The sequence below is a fragment of the Lampetra fluviatilis genome, chromosome 2 (assembly GCF_964198595.1).
Source record: "Lampetra fluviatilis chromosome 2, kcLamFluv1.1, whole genome shotgun sequence".
NCBI classification, from domain to species: domain Eukaryota; kingdom Metazoa; phylum Chordata; class Hyperoartia; order Petromyzontiformes; family Petromyzontidae; genus Lampetra; species Lampetra fluviatilis.
Window position 1 is genome coordinate 30,696,772 of NC_136276.1, and position 22,998 is coordinate 30,719,769.

Here is a 22,998-nt window from a genome sequence, read left to right on the forward strand (position 1 = left end):
GTCACACACTCATGCATGCCCCACACACACACCACACACTCATGCATGCTACACACACACTCCAAACACGCATTCTTCACACACATGCATGCTACACACACACACACTCCACACACACACACACTCCACACACACACACTCCACACACACACACACTCCACACACACACACTCCACACACATCCGCAACTGATTCCAAAAAACATGCTTTGTGAAGATATATTTTTTACTCTTGAAAACTCTAATACCATCAATCATATTTATTTGCAGCGCTGTGTTGAAGTGTCACATTCTCAATCATAATAAGACCAACTTGTGTGAAATAACTGTACCGTTCACATTGTTAACGCGTCAACATTCTATGAATATACTAAACCTACCATTATGTACGTCACCTGTGTACACAATTTAAACCATAAAAACACTAATTCTGCACAGGGGAGTGAGTTTTGCTTGTGCCGAATCAATGCTACAGAAAAATGACGCTCTCCCAGAAGGCCTTGGGGCCTCGTGCATTTTACAAAGAAATATTTTAGTTTTATTTCAAAATTGTATGTTCTACGCAGAGAGACGTGTGAAAGAAACAATCGTCTTCTGATCTCTTCCGTTAATATTCTCCACAAACGAAAATCTAACGGTTCCATATTTGTCAACGCTCATTTTCTCTGTAGGACTAAGAACAAAAGATCCCTCGTACAGCTTCTAGATTGTTGAGGCAAGTGCTGTTGAGCACCTGTTTAGGCTGGCAGTGGACGCGAGGGGGCGATGTGGACAACACCACGCCTATCCGCCTTTGTCTCCCCCAGTGCCGATATATACACATAAGACAACGGGTATACAATTAAGGCTGAGTCGACTTAGGGGAGGCCGAGAACAGTTGTTTACTACTCGCCATTGATGGTGATCATGGCTCGGAACTTAACTCGGGTGTCTTGGTTCCGTGGTGCAGTGTACGAACCACTGCACCACCGTTTCCCGAGCACACACTAAGATATACGCACGCATACACACAAAGACAAAGGCCCCTCCCCCTCCGTATAGCCTTAACAGACTGCTGAGGCAAGTGCTGCTAGCGAGCACCTATGAAGGCCGGCACGGCACACGAGGGCATGGGTGGCCAGCACTACTCCCGGCAACCTTTGACCTTTGTCTCCCCGATATACACAGGCATACTAGGAGACACATACAGATACAATCATACACATATACACTTGCACATTTGTAAAAAGACAGATCCCAGTAGAGTCTCTAACAGACTGTTAGAGCAAGTGCTTTATATGAGCACCTATTAAGATTGATAACGGCACACCACAGGGTGGGTGGCCAGCACCACGCCCAGCTGCCTTTGTCTCTCCAGCGGTGCTATTTACACACGCCGGGTACTCATCTAAGGCTGAGTCGACTTAGGGGAGGCCCAGGACCAGTTCCGATATTCTTCACCAATGTTGGCCACGAGTGGGAATCGAACTCGGGTCGCCGTTTTTTCTTAGCACGGTGCGCTAACCACTGCGCCATGTACACAGACACGCACGGACGCACGCGTGGAGATGTGTATCGTCTTAAGTGCACAGGTCGATGTCCCATCCGGAGAGTTCGTCTGGTGGCTCCTGCGGGTCGCGGGGCAGGCGGTCAAAGTTGACGTATGGGGAACCCTGCAACGACATCAACGCTTGACAGTGGCAGTGCTGAGATCACAGATATTAAACTAAATTAAACTATGAACTTTTTTTATTTTAGCAGGTAAGGCCCACTGAGCTGTTATATAAGCTATTTTTTCAGAAGCGACCTGGCCACAAATCATAGCTCAACAAAGTGGCTCATCACGTGGAAATGTTTCGCAGCCAAATGCTCTAAACGCCTGATGTTGATTCTAAATGTGGAGAGAGAAACCGGAGGACCTGGAGAAAAGTCCACGCAACCACAGGGAGAACATGCAAACTCCAAATATACAGCAGGCGTCAGGGTCACGATCAAATCTACGACCTCCTGTATACCAGGCGAGGTAGTTAACATCTCGTCAATACAGAAAACCCTTGCCCATCGCGCGGGGGTTACGTTCTTGAAAATAACCACAATTGACAAATGCGCGATCCGCATACTCAATAGACATAAACAGTGATGTGTAAGGTGCTGCTGTAATTTATCCATTTTCCACTGGCACATCTGAGCCATGCCAAGGCACGCATTGAGCTAAGCCGACGCACGTGTAAAATATGTTTTTTAACTGCAGATGCGTGTTGGAGATGTAACAAACACACACACACATATACACATTCACACAAAATAGAGAGGGGGTGGGTGGCCAGCACCACGCCTGGCCGCCTTTGTCTCCCCAGTGGCGATGTTTACACACCGCACCAGGTACTCTTTTGAGGCTGAGGCGACCTAGTGGAGGCCTAGGACCGGTTCGAATATTCGTTACTTCAGAGTCCCAACGATCCAGCCCACCGGATGTAATATTTATTAATCTTCTGGATCAGTTTAACACGTAGGCTTTCGCGACCAATATTGTTCATAATCAACGATTTTTGGGTTTAGATCACGTTATTTATAAATGTGTCGTAACCCTCCACCACCCGACACGGCCAATCAGTAAAAAAAGTGTCACGTTGACAAAAGACAAATAGTTCACTGCTTTAGCCCACCGGTGTGTTGAAGCGTGAAACCACAACATTTACAATTTGAGTACGACGTTTCGCTGGTAATTGCATCCAGCATCATCGGGCAATTCGCCAGAATGGTGAGGCTCTGCTGTGTCTCCCGTTCTTATATAGATCAGCACAACAAATGTCCAGTGGAAAATCACCAAACCCGTAATGGCCCCATGCTGGCACGGCTCAGCATTGGGTCCCATCATGAACCTAATGAGCTGACACAGAAAAATCTACTTCGCCTCATTGTTGCTTTAAAACACAACACAAGCCAAAATTAACTGTCAGCATCTGCAGATGCTTTGTGTTCCTGTTGGTGTTGTTTTGAGCGGATGTATCTTTTTAGTGTGTGCAGTTTAACGAGGTTCATGCTCATTTGCATATGCATGAGTGGGCGGAGCCTTCACTCAATGGAGGTGCGATTGGCACGGTGGGTGACGTACGGTGCGAAAGAAGTTCAACATATCATGGGATCAGGGCAAAAACACAGGGCAGTTTGTAGGCGCGATTCATGAAAATATAAAGAGGCGCCCTCATCAACCACGTGGCAGGGTAAGGGACTCTAAACAATATCATCCTCACCGTGTACACAATCATTGTTGTCATCATCGTTGTCAGCAGCAACCGCAGCGGAAGTATTAACATAGTCATCGTTATATTTTACCAGCAGCAGCAGTAACAGCGGCAGCAGCGCAATCATCAACAGCAATAATATCTTCACTCCCATCATTATCAACGCCATCACCAGCATCAGAACGATGGCACCACCTCCTCTCAGCCCACTATCGTTAGCCGCGAAATCCTCACCGAGGCTTAAGCCTCGCTCTCGGCAGGGTCCTGCCTGGGGGTGCTGGGTGCTCACCTTCCGGATGAGTCGAGCGGTGGGCGCCTCGATCTGACACGACTGCAGCTTCCTCCAGTCCATGTTTCGGAACCAACTGAGACGCAGAGCACAAGGGGGGAGGACAGGGAGGGAGTCGAGATCAGGATGTTATTTTTGTGATGACGGGGCCAGCAGCGAAACCTATGTGCGCATGGCCACGGCTAACTTCAGTGGTGAGTGACATCAGCGTGTCCCCGGGCTTCTCTTAGGTCGACTCCGCCTCAAATGAGTACCTGGTGCAGCGTGTACACATCAGCACTGGGAGACAAAGACGGCCGGGCGTGGTGGTTGGCCACACACCCCCCTCGTTGGCCATGCCGGCCGTCACGGGTGCTCGCTAACAGCATTTACCCCAACATTTTGTGAATGGTTACATGGGGGATCGTTGTCTGTGCATGTGTGTTTGCATAATGTGCGCGTGTCTGAACGAGGGTTTGCCGCGATGTGGCGATACAACGACAAATCACGTGATATACTAGCCACGATAATCGCGTCGTCCGTTTTGCAAAATATTGTTGCATCGTAATGACCATTGCTCACTTCAGATTTCTTCTACGTTTTTATTTAATTTGATGATAAATGATTCATGAAATAACTCTGCAAGTTGTAATTAAATCGCCCTTATCCAGTACACATTTATGCCTTTAAATATATATAGATTCTGCAGTAATTGCTCAGTAATTGAGTCAACGTTGGCATGTGGTTGACCCGACGTTGGGTCAACGGTTCCATGTTTACTGGGTGACGCCATGGCAATTATAGGACGTCACCATTTAAATTGTAACAGTTTGAAACCCGTGTCACTTTCACCACGTGAGTTATGAGAGTGACAGATTCTAAAGTTGCAGTGATTCGAAGACTCGTGGTTTAATCGGGTTGAGCGAAGGTGCATTTGAGGAATTTTTTAAATGATTATTTTTCGTGCGTACAGGGAGTTCAGCAAATTACCGCAAAAACACAATAAAAATGTGAAATGCAAGAACAATTATGGGAAACCTATATAGCGATAATCGTCATATGCTGAAATTTGACATCATACTGTAAAAATATATTTGTAGACCGTGAATCGAATCTGTATGTATTTAGAACTTTTTTCGCACCATACATAGCCAACCGTGCTTATCGAAAGGTGCGAGGGAAGGACAACAAACTAAACACAAAAAGCAGTTGTAAAGCAATGAGTGTTCAATCGAGATGATTAAAAAGCGCACAACTCCAGTGGCATCCTAATATCGGAGGAGCATTCCAGACGGCCGCACAAGCGCATCTGAAGGCGCGTGATGCGGCGACCGTCTTTGTTCGATGGCTCGCCCGAAAGTAGCGTTAGCTGGAAAACCGTACGCTTGGAACTGACGGTGTCTCTGCGAGTGTCTCTGCGCATCAACCTGTGGTTGCGCACGCTCGCCAGCCCATTCTTGCCGTTGCCCAGCCGCTGCCCAGGACGTGGTCTGTTGTGTGCACACAACAAACACACACCACGTGACGCAGTCAGGCACACAACGTGACGCAGGCAGGCACACCACCGCACATCACGTTACGCAGGCAGGCACACCACCGCACACCAGGGCAGTATGCGTAGCGGGGTTTGTGGTGGGTCTGCGGAGTAGGAGGCCATACAGGTGTGTGTGTGTGGTAAGTGCGTATGATGGGGGTGTCTGTATGTATGTGATCAGTGTGTATGAAGGGTGAGTGTGGTAAGTGTGTATGACAGGTGTGTGTGTGTGATAAGTTTGTGTGGTTGGTGTGTGTGACAATTATGTGTGTGGTATGTGAAATTAGCTGTATGGAGTCACTGTGTATACTGGCTGTGTGTGGTAATAATGTGTGGTAGCAGTGTATGGTAACCGTGTGGTAGCTGCAGGTGGTAACCATGTGTGGTAGTTGTATGTATGTATGTTGAACTTTTTTCGCACCGTACGTAGCCAACCATGCCAATCACAGGTGCGGGGGAAGGACAACAAACTAAACACAAAAAGCAGGTTATAAATAAATGAAGAAGAAAAAACAACTTTGTGGGGTAGCCGTGTGGGGTAGCCGTGTGTGGTGCGTGTAGTTGGGCCGTGCGCCGTGAACCACGTGCGGCAGCCGTGTGGGATGACCAAACGTAGTGGCCGCGTGCGGTAGCTGTGGCTCCTGGCCGCGTGTTTGCCATGCTGGATTAGCGCTGCCGGTGCTGATTGGTGCCGCTCACCTGCACATCCTGTGGACGAAGGAGCGCGCGCTGTCCCCCACGTAGAGGGGATACATCACGTTGCCCTCCAGGATCTTGCTGTAGATCCGGTTGGGGTCCATGCTCGTGAACGGGGGGCTGAGCAGGGGGGGGGGCAGGCAACGTGAAGAAGACACGACAATACGGACCAATAACAAACACGACGACGGCGATAATGATGGTGATGATGAGCGTGCGAATCTTCACGTAGCAATGTGCTGTTATTCTTCGTGATGATGCTCCAGCTGAAGAAATATGTTGTGGCTGAGGATGATGATGATTTTTTCCGATACTCATGATGATGGCACCGCGAAGTTGTTAATTAATATTTAAATGTTCTACTTAAAAAGTCTAAATTTGGGCAAACGTTGCAGCAACGCATGTTCAAAAGCACCCTGGATTTGGCGCAGTGGTTAGGGCACCGCGCTCAGAGCCATACCAACTTGAGTGCCGATTCCCATCCACGACCAATAACAGTGGCGAATATCTGAATCGGTCCTAGGCCTCTCCTCCAGGTCGACTCAGCCTTAAATGAGCACCTGCTGCTCTGTGTGTACAATATCAGCACTCGGGAAGACAAAGGCGGGCCGGGCGTGGTTGTTAGCCACCCAATCCCCTTCGTGTACCGTGCCGGCCTTCATTCAGTATTCGCTAACAGCACTTGCCCCAACAGTCTGTTAAAGGCCATGTGGCGGCGGAGCGGTGGGACGTTTGGGGGTGGGGATCTTTGTCTATATCTCTGCGTGAGCGCACTCACGATCCCGTGAGCAGCTCGTAGGCGAGGATTCCCAGCCCCCACAAGTCGACCCCGAAGTCGTGACCTTCGTTGCGCAGAACCTCGGGCGCCAGGTATTCGGGAGTCCCGCAGAACGAGTAGGTCTTCTCTCCCCGCGGCAGCTCCTTCGCAAAGCCAAAATCTCCCTGGGGGGAGGGCGGGGCGAGGGCGAGAAGGGGCGACACATTCATTTTATGCATTACTATCGAGCGTAAAAATATAGCAGCGCTAGTGCTGGTGTTTGTTACTGAAGACCACCAGGCTTCTTTGCTGACACACGCCTGAAAGCAAGACGCACGATCACTTTATTGCGCGTATTGTACCTTTACACCTGTTGTATTGATGCTGTCACCGTGAGACTGGCTTCCTCTACCCAATATCCAATATACACGGTGCGACTAAAATATATAGTTGTAGCCTACATATTGTTGTATATACGGGGTTAAAAACCATCCGTAGCTATTTCAGTCAAAGTGAGTCAAGAGAAAGGAGGGGGGGTGCCCACAGTGGTATCTTGCGTAGCCATCCCGTTGAAATAGATTGTTGCACCCCTGGGTGGAGGTTGTCACAAGGCGTGTGTCCTGGACACGCTGGGGCTCGAGGATCTCTGGTGCCAGGTGAGGTTGGTTAAATGTAGTTGTTTAATGACGCATTTATATTTACGCGATCTAACCCAAGAAATCCTGTATCATGGATGTGGTTACTCTGGAATGGGTTCCCATGTTTCCCTTTAAAGTCTGCCTCCTTTTCTTTCCTTTGAGCGGGACGGTGTCCCCAAAGGGTCCACGGATACCAGCTGAAATCAGGCGATTGATTCGTGAAGAGGGATTCTTACCTTCATAATTATTGCTATAATTGCGCTTGAATAAAATAAGAAAAGGATTGACCCTTCCTGGCAATAAAACAGACGTTAAGATGCGCAAACACCAACCTAAGATAACTATTGCAAGGCATCGAGTTTGTTTGCATGTTCTTGCAGCACGTGTGTGTTGTTAATGCAGCCTTGATGCCTTGCGATAGGTAACTATTTTGTGCTTGAACATCTTAACATCAAGATTCGAAGCTTTCGTGACTGCAGGAATTACTCTTTGGTTCTTTCGGTAAAGTCACCATCATCAAGTACGAATGAATGAGAAAACAAACATAGCAAACTTAGAAATACCATGCAATACAACCCAGAGAGTCGGCTAACACAATAGTCAACATCCTACCTGGTTGATTAACGTTCTTCCAAAGGTCACCGGGTTCGTATTTGCCAGGAAGGCGGCCGGACGTGGTTGCTGGCCACCCATCCGCCTCGTGTGCCATGCTCGCTAGCAGCACTTGCCCCAACGGTCTGTTAAGGCTATTCTAGGGATCTTTGTCTTTGTATGTAGTGGGGAGCGGTAGTGTCCCGGTTAGCGTGCTGCGCTACGAACCCGGCGACCCGAGCTCCATTCCTTCTCACGACCAACACCAACAACGATTATCTGAACCGGTCCTGGGCCCCCTCTAGGTCGACTCAGCCTCAAAACGAGTACCTGGTGCGGTGTGTAAACATCGCCACTAGGGAGACAAAGGTGCTGGCCACCCACCCCCTCGTGTGCCGTGCCGGCCTTCATAGCTGCTCGCTATCAGCACTTGCCCCAACAGTTTGTTAAGTCTACACGGGGGGTCTTTGTGTGTGTGTGAGAGCTGTTACGAGCTTGATGTATCCATATCGGTCCAGCATGAGGTTCTCGGGCTTGAGGTCGCGGTAGATGATGCCGCGCGTGTGCAGGTAGTCGAATGCCTCCACCACGCACGCGCAGCAGAACACGGCCGTCGTCTCGTCGAACTTCCCCCTGTGCACAGGCAAAGGCAAAGGTTCCCCCGCCACGCACAGGGCAAGTGCTGTTGTAGCGAGCGCTCCTCTAAAACAAGCCGGCATGTGCGTTATCAGCAAGCCACGCACGGCCGCATTTTGTTGCGTTTACACACCACACCAGGTACTCATTTGAGGCTGAGTCGACCTAGGGGAGGCCCAGGACCGGTTCAGATAATCGTCACCGGTGTTGGTCGTGAGCAGGAATCGAACTGGGGCCGCCAGGTTCGTATTGCAGCGCGCTGACCGCTTCACTCCCGCTCCACACACACACACGCGGGCATGTACACAAACGCTCACAGTGTCGCTACTGCTGCTGATGATGATTACAATGGTGATTATGATGTGGATGATGATGATGTTGGTGTACTTACGCATCACGCAGCTTGCTCCAAAGCTCCCCTCCCTCGCACATCTCCAGCAGAAAATACACGAACTTTGTGTCCCTGAACACGCGGTAGAGCCTGCGGACAATGTCGGAGGTGAGGATGTGTAGGGGTGACGATTTGTAGGGGTGAGGATTTGTTGGGGGTGAGGCTTTGTAGGGGGTGAGGATTTGTATGGGATGATGAGGATTTGTAGGGGATGAGGATTAGTAGGGGGTGAGGATTTGCTCAAATTGTTTATGATCGTGACCCAAGAGGACCACAATGCATTGCTTCAGGAACTGCTAATGGGTTTTCCATGTACAGGCAGACCTCGCTTAGCACTCAAGATGCGTTCCTGGAGACATTGAATGCTAACCCAATCAGAGCTAAAAGGGGTCGTTGTACCATTATATATAAATATGGGGATGCGTTTCCGATAGTGTTACTTCTTTCATACGAGCAATATATGAGGGCTTCACTGGGGTATCGGTAATAGCGCTAATAAGAATACAGATGGTAAACATGATTTAATTCATAAAAAATAATAATATAATAACCTCATAACGCAAAGGCCGAATATTATTTCACACGGTTTTGTGCATTATTTGAACCTCGTGGTTTTCTGTTTCGAGAAACTTGCCCCATTGTTTTCACCGCAGCGCAGGGAGATTGAATCTAACCGGCAACTTATGCATTGAAAGTTCAATGACTAAATAGACACCTATTGCACTGTATGAGGTCTGCACTAACCACGCATCATGCTTGCAAACTAACATGCTTTGATAATAATGGAAGGATTGTCCTTGGAACTGATTGGCCTACACCAGAGACAGCCTCCTTTACGGCCTTGTCCCACCAGTGTTAAACCAGAGAACGCCAAAGTGTGAACAGTACAAGGACAATGCAAACGACCATGCTTTGATAATGTATGCGTTGTCCTTGGAGCTGATCGGCCTACACCAGAGACATCCTCCTTTCTGGCCTTGTCTCAACTGCCAGTGTTAGACCAGAGAACTCCAAAAAGGCGAACAGCACAAAGGTAATGTAATATCACGGCATTCATATCTCGGATTGAGCAGTTATATCTATGGGACTCATAGACATTAGACTGACCTGAACCAGATCCCTTCCTTTCTTTGGTTAAAAATGTAAAACATTTCTAGACGTGCACAAACCGGTGACCAGATTCATATAAGAGTCACGTGATTTGATTTGAATGCAAAAAATTTTAAATTGTAACAATCCTAATTCACTCGAACATTGCAGATATGTGTAAGGCTCTACGTAAATCAAGCGTATTGTCTGCAACAATGCCTGCTAAGTCACTAGTGGTATGGATAAACGTCTTGAATGCTAACTCAACGGGTATACATTACACATTAACAATCAGACCTTTCACCGCACGTTCACCTCTAACCCTAGTACGTGAGTTAAAAGGCCTACGTTGCCCTGGTGCTAGCAGGAGTAAGGTCATCAGCCACCATGATCAGCTGGTTACTGCAGCTCAGCAGACAAGCAACGGTGTGAGCACAGGGATTAAAAAGGCCTGCATAGGCCTCCCACTCCACCCTGCTATTTTGCAGACGCATGCATGCATGTATGTTGAACTTCTTTCGCACCATACATAGCCAACCGTGCTCATCGGAGGTTTACATAAACAGACACACATGAACACAGATGAGATATACTTCACTCATCGGTATCACCTGAGATGGTGTAACTTTAGCGTGCTCCAATTCCTTAATGATGCGGCCAATAACAGCGAATTATGCGATAACCAACCACTTTAAATGAATGAATTATTTCTAAAATCTTTCACTCGTATTCGCCATTTACAGGAAAGAAATCGATACGACTAAAGTTTTTCTAGCTTAGGTTGGTACCAATTTCTGCACCGGCCCGAGGGCTATAAATGACATCGCGCAAAAACCTCATCCGGGGCTCTTTTAATATCATTAACGATCGCTTTTCATTAGTCTGATGATAGCAGCTATAAATACGATTCCGAATATAATGACGACGATGATGATGATTTTGATGATTACGTTCTTCTTCTTCTTCTTGGTTCTTTCGGTAAAGTCACGTAGAAGGGAAGTAATAAAATAATAAAAATAAAACATAATAAAATTATTCTCACGACGTTTCGGCCACAACCGCTGATGTAGACACACAGCGACAACTACAATTTCACATTCAGGCGGTCAAGCCAGACGACCGAGTCAGGAGCAAGCGGAGTGGTATCGCCGCGACGTGCCCTTCGCGTTTGTGGACCGGGTGTTGCGTCGTTATACGCTGGACGTCGACGACACTGGACGAGGAAGAAGTCCACGCACCTGACGATGAAGGGGGACCGGGCCTCGGCGAGGATGTGCCGCTCGGCGCGCACGTGCTCCTCCTGGTGCAGCTGCACGACGTTGGCCTTGCCGATCTTCTTGAGGGCGAAAACGGTGCATCCGCAGCAAACCTGCGCCATGCCGGGGCGGCCGTGACCGCGTGTCAGATCGGGTCCCGATTCACTCGCGAGTAAGATGCCAGTGGTGTGTGTGTGTGTGTGTCGTATAGACCTCCTCCACCCAACAGGGCCAAGGGGCGCCGTGGTAGCGAGATGTTAACTACCTCGCCTGGTATGGAGGTGGTCATAGTTTCAATCCTGACCCTGACGCCTGCATATTTGGAGTTTGCATGTTTTCCCCGTGGTTGCATGGATTTTTCTCCGGATCCTCCGGTTTTTCCCTCCACATTTAGAAACGTGCATCTAGATTATCTGACTGCGATAAATTACACTACGTTGAGCAATTATTTATGGCCATGTCGCTTCTGAAAAAGAGCTATACGACTCAGTGGGCCTTCCCTGATCAAATAAGAATAGTTTATAGTATAGTTTTAGTTGAACAGTTTCAGTTTAATACGGTGTTTCTATTTAAATAAAAATGTATTTCAATATTATTTGGTGATGCCTCTGCTGCTGCTGCGTTTGCAGTGGTCCATGAGCCCAAATAACAAAAACATTTTTTTTAAACCCTCAACACATTCGTCAATAACACCGAAAAGTATAGACATTTCGAGAAATGGCCCTTATTCACAGCCCATGGGCCTCTACCTCTCTGGCTGATGTGCTCTAGTGAATGACCATTTCCTGAAACGTCGCCTATTAAACACTTTTACCCTCTATCAAGGCCACACGACTGAACATCCATGAAAGACAGCTTCACGGCACATCGGATCCTTCCCGGATAAATAACGATTCTGAAAGAAACGTTACTGCTGATGTTCGTGACGAATGCGTCGAGCGTCACCAACTCTGTTGCGATGGCTTTTTCGCCTCACCATGTCTACTCGGCCGAACGCGCCGACCCCCAGGGTCACGGGCTCGTCCGTGTCGGCGTAGCGCACGGGCTCCAGGTGCGAGAGGCAGCACACGGCAGCGGCCGCCTCCTCCTCCTCTGTGTCGCTGGCCACGAGCCGCTCCCTGCTGACCCTGGGGGACGAGAGGTCGTTGGGGGGTGACCGTGGCCAAGGACGCTGGTGGGCCAATGCCGCTCGTGCCGTCGCATCTCCGTCGTCGCCCGAGCTCTGCGGACCTTCATATATGAAGGTGTCATCGGCCATTTAATGAGTGTTTTTCACCCGTGGGAGGAAACTGGAGCGCCCGGAGAAGACGCACGCGTGTGAGGGGGCAACACTCTATCACGTGCAGATGGAACAGGTGGGAGTCCACATATTCATTGTACCGCCTCCTCCTGGCGAGCCAGGGTATGGGTACCTCCTAGACGCCCACGGGAAAAGGGAGTGTTACAACATTGTCGCGATCCACCAACCCTTGCTTCCACAGTGCTGGATTACAGCTGTGCGTCACTAGACAGCTGACTCGTACAATCTCATCACCACTCGTACAATGTCATCGCCATCACAAGTCGGGATGTTAAAATCTCACCACGGTGGCGAGATGTTAACTCCCTCGCCTGGTATGCAGGAGGTCGTGGGTTCCATTCCGAGCCCGACGCCTGTATATTTGGAGTTTGCAGGTTCTCTCTGTGGTCGTGTGGATTTTTTTCTCCGTGCCCTCCCGTTTTTCCCCTCCACATTTAGAAACACGCGTTTAGAGTATTTGGGTGCTTTACATTTCCACACGAAAAGTCACTTTGTTGAGCTATCATATGTGGCCAGGTCACTTATGAAAAATAACTATATAGCTCAATGGGCCTTACCTGGCAAAATAAAAAAAGGTTCAGTTTTATTTTATTTACCCAGGGATAAATAAATCACATCCTTACGTACTTTGTTGTCATTAATTATGGTGTGGGGGGGGGGTGTAATCGTCGAAGGTGTAGTCACCTACGTAGCCACGCTGTTCGCCACCGCAGGCTGAGTGAAGCAATCCAGCCTAAGGGGCACAACAAGACACTCCGTGTCACCTCTCCGAGTCTGTCAACAGAACCCGTTGGCGCGCCCGATCACATCAAATCTTGTGGAAGCTAAGCAGGTTTCTTTTTAGCCTGGTTAGTAGCACATGGATGGGAGAAGGCCTTGGGACTACCGGAGTGTTGCAGGCCAGGGTGGTGAAGTGGGCTTAAACTCTCACAGCAAGACAGTGCATCACAGTGCAGCGTTGTTAGATAAATATCAAAGAACTACACGCCGCAGAGAAAATGATCGTAACATCATGGCAATTAAGCCTAATTATGTCATTTAACAAAGCGAATTCATGTGATTTGCTTGTGCAGTCGTTGGTGACCGGATTGACAGCATCAACTTGCTACACTTGAGAACTCAGTTTCATCACGGGCGACAGAAACCCGGATTCGAACTCGGGGTCTCAGCGGTGGCGGCTCAGCGGTGTCTACTGCTGCTCTGTCCTTCTATAGTCCAAGGACGTTGCTCTCCACCAGCACCGAACCACGTGCACTGGCCGGTGCGGTGAAGTATGGTCAAGTAACCCTTGCTGTTTTTTCCTGGATTTTTCTGTTGCGTGTAGTCACTTTAAGATGTTTCTTGTTCATGCTTAAGTTTGTTGCGGTTGCACCCGAGTCAAGAGCCGCATAGCTCACAGGGTTATACCTCATAAATGAAACTGAAACTGAAAACGACCCGCACAAGTGTTGGAGAGACCCCCCCCCCCCATCCAGCGAAGGCTGTACATGTTTCCAGAAAGCTGATTGATGGATAGTGTGTGGATTGTTTATATAGTGTGTGTATGCATGTGGTGTGTACATGAGGATATGAATATACGTGGGAGGAATTGTGTTAATGCCACGGCACTTACTCAGTTGGGAGTTCGATTTGTTCCAAGGGGATTGTCTCTGCGAACACTCTGTAAACAAACACGCGAGCGCATACACACAGCTACGTATACATACAAATACAAAGATCCTCGTATAACCTTTAAAGACTGTTGGGGCAAGTGCTGTTAGCGAACAGCGATGAAAGCCAGAACGGCACACGAGTGGGTGGGTGACCAGCACCACGTACAGCCGCCTTTGTCTCCCTAGTAACGATGTTTTTATGCACGCACCAGGTACTCATTTGAGGCTGAGTCGACCTAGGGGAGATCCAGGACCGGTTCAGATAATCGTCACTGATGTTGGCCGTGAGCGGGAATCAAATTCGGGTCACCAGGTTCGTAGCGCAGCGCTACACTACCGCTTTCCCGCACACGCACACATTAACAGTACTTCACAACGATCGTGATTCGTGTTTAATGTATAGCGCCCTGCTTTACACCGGGGCGTCTCAAGAGCGCTTGGCATCTCATCTCAACACGATTCGAAAGGGGCGCCCCCAGTAGCAGATCTGTCCCTGTGTGGCACAAGGCCTAAAAAAGGGGGGCGTTCCGTCTCTTTCACACGTTGTAGGGCTTTCGCGACCAATATTATCCATGTTAAGAGGTTTTGTGGGTTAGATCGCATAAATAGAAATGTGTCGTGAAACCCCGCCACCACCCGACACAGCCTGATTGGCAAGGTTTGTCACGTAAGCAAAACTTTCCAATTCGTTACTAGCTCGGCACACCGGTGTGTCGGAGAGTAAGCCCACAACGTCTACAATTTGAGTACGACGTTTCGCCGGTCATTACAACAACCAGCATCATGACCCGTGAGTTTGCCAGCCAGGAGAGCCGCCGATGAGCAACTGCTGCGCAGTAACGGTAACGAGCGTGGGGGGTGCCTTGCCCCCTCCTGTGTCCAAAGCTATAAGTTGCCCCCCCCCTGAGATATGTTTTCCACAAGAGTGTAACAGAAAAAAATAACATCTTGCGAAGACGGAGGGAGTGCCCCTACTACAGCGTTAAATATTCGAGACCGTGAGTGTAATGATGGCGATTCTGCTGGAGGAGCCGCGATATCCAATAGTCCAGGGGTCGGCAACCTACGGCTCCGGAGCCGCATGCGGCTCTTTACGGGCTGCTTCTTGACGATATGTACGTACTCAGATGCATTGCGGCTCTTGAAATACTGAATTTTGTACCGAATTGGAAAGAAATGGCTCTTCTTGTTATTTTGGTTGCCGACCCCTGCAATAGTCGCTCGGTGCGACCGTGAAAGACAAATCCAATATTCGGGGGCCCCACCTGACCGATCAGTGCACTCCCCTTGGGATGATGACGTCGCCACTACGCGACTGCTGATGTTGTGTACTCACGTGCTACGTGTAAATTGATCTTATATTATCTCTTGTCATAAGCAACTCTTTTGCCAACTACAGCAAGTTTGTTGCTGCTGTGGTGTTCCCACCTGATGACGGACGCTTGTGTTGCTTCCGAAACGTCGTGATTTAATTTAATTTATTTTTAATAATAATTTTTTGGTATTTTATTTTAAACCTACGTGACTTTACCGAAAGAACCAGAGAGTATAAATTGATCACGTTAATGGATAATGTTCGGAGGGGGTGGGGGTTTGGAGAGCGCTGCAAGGTGCTGGGATCCATACTCGCTGTGCAGCGTGAGGCACGTGACCGCTCCCACCGCCGTGCAGGTTGCTGTGCGTCGTATGTTCCTGCCAAAGACAAAGATCCCCCGTATAGCCTTAACAGACTGTTGGGGCAAGTGCTGTTAGCGAGCGCCTAAGAAGGCCCGGCAAACGGCACACGAAGGGAGTGGGTGTGACCAGAGCCACGCCCCAGTCGCAGGTATACGGACAATAACAATTCATTAGACCATTGTCTATCCACTGCTGGATGATGGCCTCCGCACTCCACGTCGATTATCATCTTTGTTCAATGAGTAGCCAAAAGCCGCTGCTGTGAGGATGACCGGAGTTCAAGTCATGATGGTTTATGCTCCTTGACGACATCAGCAAGGTAAGAAATGGTTCAGACATCGCTTCCCTCATCTCCGCCCTGCAGTCGCATCATCCCCGACGTCCACATTCAATCCTTGACTCAACTCCCCTTCCCGTAATGTGGCATGAGTAAAAGAAAATCGGAAATTAAATCAGGACCCTCAATACATACCGGGAATTACTCCCACAAATATTTAAAAACGACAAATGATGGCTCAACTAAGCGGCGTATCGCGTATAAATGTTTCGCGGTCATATACTCTAAATGCACGTTTCTAAATGTGGAAGGAAAACCCAGAGGACCCGGAGAGAAATCCATGCAAGGGAAATCCAAGGGGAGACAGAACATGCAAACTCCAAATATACAGCAGGCGTCAGGGTCGAGATCGAACCCACGACCTCCTGTATACCAGGTCGAGGTAGATGACGTCTCGCCACCGTGGCACAAAAACCCCTCTGCAGCTAAAGTCACCAGGGGTTTTTTCTTGTCGCTCAAAGAGAAACGTCGGGGAAAGCCCGAAGGGCCCGAGAGGTGTTTTGGCGACAGAGCCGCAAGGTTGTCAGCACTGGTGGACGAGCGCGTACCGGATGAGGGCGAGTTCTCCGAAATGATCACCGGGCTCGAGCACGCGAATCAACCTCGGGCTCCCCTCCACCTCCTGGGACACGCGCACCTGGTCACACACACGCCGCACACGTAGCCGTCAATTTAGGCTGAGTCGACGCAAAGGAGGCACGCAACAGGTTCGCAGAGGAATTGCCAGATTTGCGTTGTTGTTGTTGGGAAATTTACCCTGTAGAGAAGTGAGAACGACGCGAATTGTGAGCTTGCTCTGCGTTATCCACATACAAATAGGTAGGCATAAACAAAGATCCCCCGTATAGCCTTAACAGACTTTCGTGGAAAGTGTTATTTGCGAGCACTTATGAGGGCCGGCACGGCACACGAGGGGGTGGGTGGCCAACACCACGCCCAGCCGCCTTTGTCTCCTGAGTGGCGATGTTTACAGATCGCACCAGTTACTCATTTGAGGCTGAGTCAACCGAGGAGAAGCCCAGGACCAATTCAGACAATCATCACCGGTGTTGACGATGAGCGGGAATCGAATTGGGTCCGCCACGACTCCCCATACACATAGACCCAGACACACACACACGTACCCTCCACACACACACGTACCCTCCACACACACACGTACCCTCCACACACACACGTACCCTCCACATACACACGGACCCTCCACACACACACGGACCCCAAAGACATGACAAACACACTCACACCTCGCACCCACCCCCCTCCCCCGTGCCGCCTGGTCACAAGTCACCTGTCCACGCAAGATGACGTAGAAGATGTGTCCCACCTCGCCCTCGTTCACAATGGCCTCCCCGTCCGCGAACGCACTCTGCCCGACAGAACAGAACAAGCGTCGACGGGGGTCGAACCTTCAATCCTCCAGCCCCGTGGCCTCTCTCTGCCCCGCCTCACGACGGCCGTGAATTTAGAAAAAAACACTCACCCGCAACTGAATCGCACTGAACGCGCCCAGTGTTGTGAGTTCCCCGGTCACCAGCAGCGTGTGGAGGAGCTGCAGCCGAGGGCAGGCTGAGTATATATTCATAGATTATTTTGCTGCTCTAAATTTCCACACAATCAACCCACGTCGTCGAGCTATCATTTGTGGCCGGTGACTTCTGAAACAAGAAGCTGAAAGCCCAGTGGGCCTTACCTGCTAAGATTAAAACAAGTCTAGTTTTATTTCTATACACACTTTGCCCTCCTGTCGTCTTTTCGTGTTGTTTGTTGTTGTAACGTTCTGACCCGCCCTCACTGGACATTTGAAAAAGAGCTTCACAACTCATTGGATTCCTCCAGTATGAATAAATATGCTGATTCCGAGCTGTGTCGAAGAGCTGTATCCGATGGGTCTGCCTGGGAATAGCCAGGCGTTTGGAGGCCTGCGCTGTGAGGTATCCAGCACGTGACAGTGGCCGCAATGGATTCTTGAATTTGTCCGTGTGGAACTTTGCGTGTTGTTAGCGGAGCACCTATTGAAGCTTGCGCACTAGCGGGGTTGTCCAGTTAGCACCACGCCCGACCGTCTTTGTCTCCCTCACGCTCATGTTTAAAGTCGTAACCGGGCACTCTCTCCCACGTGAAGCCAAATGCACATTATTGGAATTGGGCAAACATCACAATGCAGGACCCTCCAGGAAAATTTTTTTTGAAATAAATTAGGCTTTTGTGGATAACTCAAGGGCATTATAATTAATTGCACTGTATACCAACGTGACAAGACTATGCTATAATAATAGCGTGTGGTTTTATACAGCATTTTTCTTGCAAATTACCATCTCTCACAATCGTGGAGGAATTAAAGACAAGCCGTAAGGTAGCAACCAGGCAGTGATCCGGCTTTAGCAACCATCACCCAAGCTCTGCAGTCCTTTATATATCAATACGTTTTTAGCAATTTAACGCATGTTTATACAAGTGGAGGAAAACTGGAGAAAACCCACGTGCGAAGGGGCAACGCTCGATCCCGTACAGAAGGGACATATGGTGTGAGTCCACACTTTGCTGTACCGCGCCTTCTCCTAGCGAGCCAGGGTACGGCAACCTCCTCGACGCCCACAGGAATGGAGTCTTGCGACGTTTGTGCGGTCATTCACCAACCCAGTGTTCGAATACAAATATCAGAACACCGATAAAAAAAATGGCTATTATGCAGGGTGCTTCAAAACAATGTTAACACTTCGTAGAATTTGCAACAATACCACGAGAAATGTGCCTCCGGGCTCAGGAGACCACCTGGAGAAGATTCCAGGCCACGTGTTGACAACGATGGCGAACAAGTGGAGACTCTTTGACTTTTTGAAGCAATTAACATTACAATTGTTATCATGTTTTATCCGTTCTTTTTTCCATTATAAACGATAGTTCCATGTAAGTGTTAACATTTTTTTTAAGCATCCTGCAGACTGTCACAGCATCTGCAATGACCACCACAGCACGTGGCAGGAAAGTGCATGTTGGACGTATAACAATGTGTGTTGTTAAAAATGGCATACGTTGTTTTTTTTATTAGAGCACAGTAGCTTCTGATTGTGGCAGCAAATAATCTCACCTCCTCCATGCAATCAAACATTTTGGAAAGTTGTTCATCTGGAAGGTTTTTCAGGGTCTTTGCGCTAGGCAAAGGAAAACACACACACACATTCAAAGACAAACATCCCCCCATATAGCCTTAACAGGCTGTTGGGGCAAGTGCTGTTAGCGAGCACCTACGAAGGCCGCCATGGCACATGAGAAGGTGGGTGGCCAGCCCCACGCCCGGCCACCTTTGTCTCTCTAGTGGCGATGTTAATTCATTTAAGGCTGAGTCTACCTTGGGGGGGGGGGGGGGCAGAACAGATACACATGCACCTAATCCACATAAATAAATACACACAAACTGTACACACATAAAGATCTCCCGTGTAGCCTTTCCAGACTGATATGGCAAGAGCTGTTAGCGAGCACCTGTAAAGGCCAGTCCAATCAGTGCAGAAGGAGGTACAAGGGGTGGTGTGGCCAGCTACCACACCCGGCGGCCTTTGTCTCCCCAGTGCTGATGTTTTGCACACTGCAACAAGTACGCATTTTAGGCTGAGTCGACCTAGGGGAGGCTCAAAACAGGCACACACATGCCACCGACGTTATCCATGGCCACTAACGATCCACGCGAACTGGTGGGTAAGAGCAAGCGGCTTAATTTCAACGTCTTATTTTTTGTTAACACGAACTCTGTCGAGCATTAAAGATGCAGCGCGCGTAGAGGTCTAGTGCTAAAAATGGCACTGCGCGGCGGAGAGACACCGCAGCGGATTCTTTTCTTCTATGAATACAAAAGCGGGGATTTGATTTTACATGTTCATCTGTCACCTGGTGTCCTATCCCCTGGGCTACAGCTCCTCCACACAGGGATGGTGGGCGGGGAACTCACGTCTTGAGAAACTTGATGATGAGCTTCCTCCGTAACTGCGACTCGCGCATGAGCACGGAGCGGAACGCGTGGCGGCTCAGGTAGAGCAGCCGCACGTCCGTGAGTGCTGAGACGGGGGGGCAGGGGCAGGGGGGGGGGCGCAGAGGCACGGATGTCATATCACACCACTGCACTCCACCACACTCTGCACTGCACCCCACTCCGCACTGCACAACACTACACCACACTGCACGCCACTCCGCACTGCACCGCACTGCACAACACTCCGCACTGCACCACACTACACCACACTGCACGCCACCCAGCACTGCACCACACTACACTGCACCACACTCTGCACTGCACTCCGCACTACACCACACTACACCACACTGCACCACACTACACCACACTGCACGCCACCCAGCACTGCACCACACTACACTGCACCGCACTCTGCACTGCACTCCGCACTACACCACACTACACCACACTGCACCACACTACACCACACTGCACCACACTGCACCACACTGCACCACACTCCGCACTCCACCGCACTACACCACACTGCACGCCACTCAGCACTGCACCACACAATACACTGCACGGCACTTCGCACTGCACCGCACCTGGCGTGGCGTGGCCCTGCGAGACCGCCGCTTACCCCTGACGGTGGCCGTGCGGGTGCAATCGTAGAGGATGGCGAGCTCCCCGAACAGAGCACCGGGCTGCAGCGTGCAGAGCGACTTGCCCTGCTTGGACACGTCCAGCAGGCCCTCTACGCAAAGACAGAGATCCCCCGTGTAACCTTCGACAGACCTGTTATGGGCGCAAGTGCTGGCCCGTTAGTGTGCACCTACGAAAGCCGGCACGGCGCATGAAGGGGTAGGGTGGCCAACACCCACGCCCAGCTGCATTTGTCTCCCCAGTGCTGATGTTAACACACTTGCAGCATGTGCTCATTTAAGGCTGAGTGGTCCTAGGGGAAGCTCAGGATGGGTTTAGATAGACGGCACCAATGTTGGATGTGAGCTGGAATCGAACTGGGATCGCTGGGTTCGTGGCACAGTGCCCTATTGGCTGCACAAAAACACACCATGCATATATATGTACCATACATATCGTAACAGGTACGGAGACAGACAAATAATCCTTACGTAGACATTTACAGAGAGACTCACGTTTACTGAACATTAAGAACAGCCACGTGGCTTCCCATGCCGCACTAAAAACCTTGCACTGGCTCCCCGTCAAATCAAGCATACAGTGAAAAGATCGCTATCGTGTTCCACCGAGCCCTCTCTCAAGGTCCCTCCATCCACCCTTCTCACTCCGTTGACCACGGCACACCGCCACGTGCTGCGAAGAACGCCCAACAATCTGCTCGTGGTACCCAGACCCAGCACCGCCCCTGGCTGAGCAGCGTGTTTTTTTTGTTTTGTTTCTCATAGCTGCGCCAGCAGCCATCTGGAGCTCTCTCGCGCTGCACACACACGCCCGTAGCAGCAGCAGCAGCATGCAAACACCGTCCACCTTCAAGCGACGGCTCAAGGTTCATCACCTGTTCATTCTCACCTGATCAGGCTCTCTCACCTGCTCAAGCTCTGATCTGTTCAGGGTCACACCTGTTTAGGATATCGCCTGTTCAGGGTTTCACTTGTTCAGGGTTTCACCTGTTCAGGGTTTCACCTGTTCAGGGTTTCACCTGTTCAGGGCTTCACTTGTTCAGGCCCTCACCTAGTCCAGTCTCGGGTACGAGGGACATTCAGCTCTGGTTCCACGCCTCCGAGTTCTCGGGTCCAATTTGCGAGATGTGCGCGAGTTACAAACCACGTTTTTTTTCTGATAATTCGTATTACTACTCTCGATACAGACAAAGATAAACACAGAGACACGCACGTACAAACACGCTACACACAAAGATCGACACAGCGTGTGGCACGTGGAGGAGACACGGTGAGATGACACGGCGAGAGAGGCCAGGAGAGTATCCGCGGCTCCGCCACGCACTTCTAATTAGCACAATTGGCTACGTAGGGCGCGAAAGAAATTCAACATACATACTCATGAGGATGTACATGCTCTCGCCACTATCTCCCTCCTCTATGATCGTCTCTCCGCGTGCCCGCGTCGTCTCGGACATGCAGTCTCCCAGCAGCACCGTCTGCCCGGGCTGCATGCGCTTGAGCAGCTCGTTACTGCGAACCGCTTGCTCCACCAGGTGTGCCGTGCTGCTCGGGGTCACGGGGGCAAGATCGAGGTCAAGGTCAGGGGTCAGGGTCGCGGAGAAACTCCTCTGCAATGTTAGCGGCATTCGTACTCGATCACGGGTGGGAGCTGTTCCCCAGAATGTTTTTTTTTTATCTTCTTGAAAAAGCTGCCGCATCTAACTTAAGAGAATTCCGTTACAAATTAACGGGGGAAAGCACGGAGTAAATGAACGTCTGTGGAACAATATTGGCACGGAACGTGGTCTGCAGTCATTGTCGTCGATGACTCACTTTAAATCACGGCTACTTTCATGTGAATTCGTGCCCAGATGCCAATACCTTCTATAATCACCCAGGAATGTCTGTTCTTAACGCTCGTGACGTCAATCCACATCGACCAGCCCCCCTCATTAATATGCATGAGCAGGTGACGTCCTCCAAATGGACACCCCCCCCTAGAAACCTTTCAATATAATTAACGGATGACGTCACCACATGGGGGGCCGAGGCGCCTCCTCCCCTCTCCTCAGCGTAAACTTACAACCCTTTTATGAGAAAAGCGTGCTATTTTCTAATAATCTATAATTAAGGTTTTTTTTTTAAACTAAATATATTTTTATATTACGATTATGATTCGCTATATCTATTTTTATTCGCTTATCTGTTATTGTTTATGGTTCATTTATTTTACAGCGACTTGTTGCGTTTGTCAGAGAAGCGGTGGTGTTGTTCTTTGTTGATTAAACCCGATTTAAGAGCTGCTTGGCTCACAGGGAAATTCAAAATAAACGGAGCTGCGGCTACATCACGAC

General features: G+C 49.6%; 1 protein-coding gene across 1 annotated transcript in view; it reads right to left on the reverse strand.

The window, feature by feature from the left end:
- Positions 1–488: 488 nt before the first annotated feature.
- The window catches only part of LOC144938429 (cGMP-dependent protein kinase 1-like), a 33,813-nt gene continuing 11,303 nt past the window's right edge, over positions 489–22,998 (reverse strand). Inside the window, exons 5-22 of the mRNA XM_078866213.1 lie at positions 22,041–22,207; positions 20,641–20,754; positions 19,995–20,100; positions 19,137–19,200; positions 17,337–17,414; positions 16,594–16,682; positions 15,658–15,723; positions 13,992–14,039; positions 13,068–13,112; positions 12,056–12,206; positions 11,062–11,192; positions 8,735–8,824; positions 8,199–8,340; positions 6,500–6,663; positions 5,725–5,841; positions 4,919–4,981; positions 3,513–3,588; positions 489–1,651 (exon numbers count right to left, since the gene is read on the reverse strand). Coding sequence (XP_078722339.1) covers positions 1,559–1,651; positions 3,513–3,588; positions 4,919–4,981; positions 5,725–5,841; positions 6,500–6,663; positions 8,199–8,340; positions 8,735–8,824; positions 11,062–11,192; positions 12,056–12,206; positions 13,068–13,112; positions 13,992–14,039; positions 15,658–15,723; positions 16,594–16,682; positions 17,337–17,414; positions 19,137–19,200; positions 19,995–20,100; positions 20,641–20,754; positions 22,041–22,207 — 1,804 coding nt within the window. The 3' untranslated portion in view covers positions 489–1,558. The remainder of the gene's footprint in view (positions 1,652–3,512; positions 3,589–4,918; positions 4,982–5,724; positions 5,842–6,499; positions 6,664–8,198; positions 8,341–8,734; positions 8,825–11,061; positions 11,193–12,055; positions 12,207–13,067; positions 13,113–13,991; positions 14,040–15,657; positions 15,724–16,593; positions 16,683–17,336; positions 17,415–19,136; positions 19,201–19,994; positions 20,101–20,640; positions 20,755–22,040; positions 22,208–22,998) is intronic.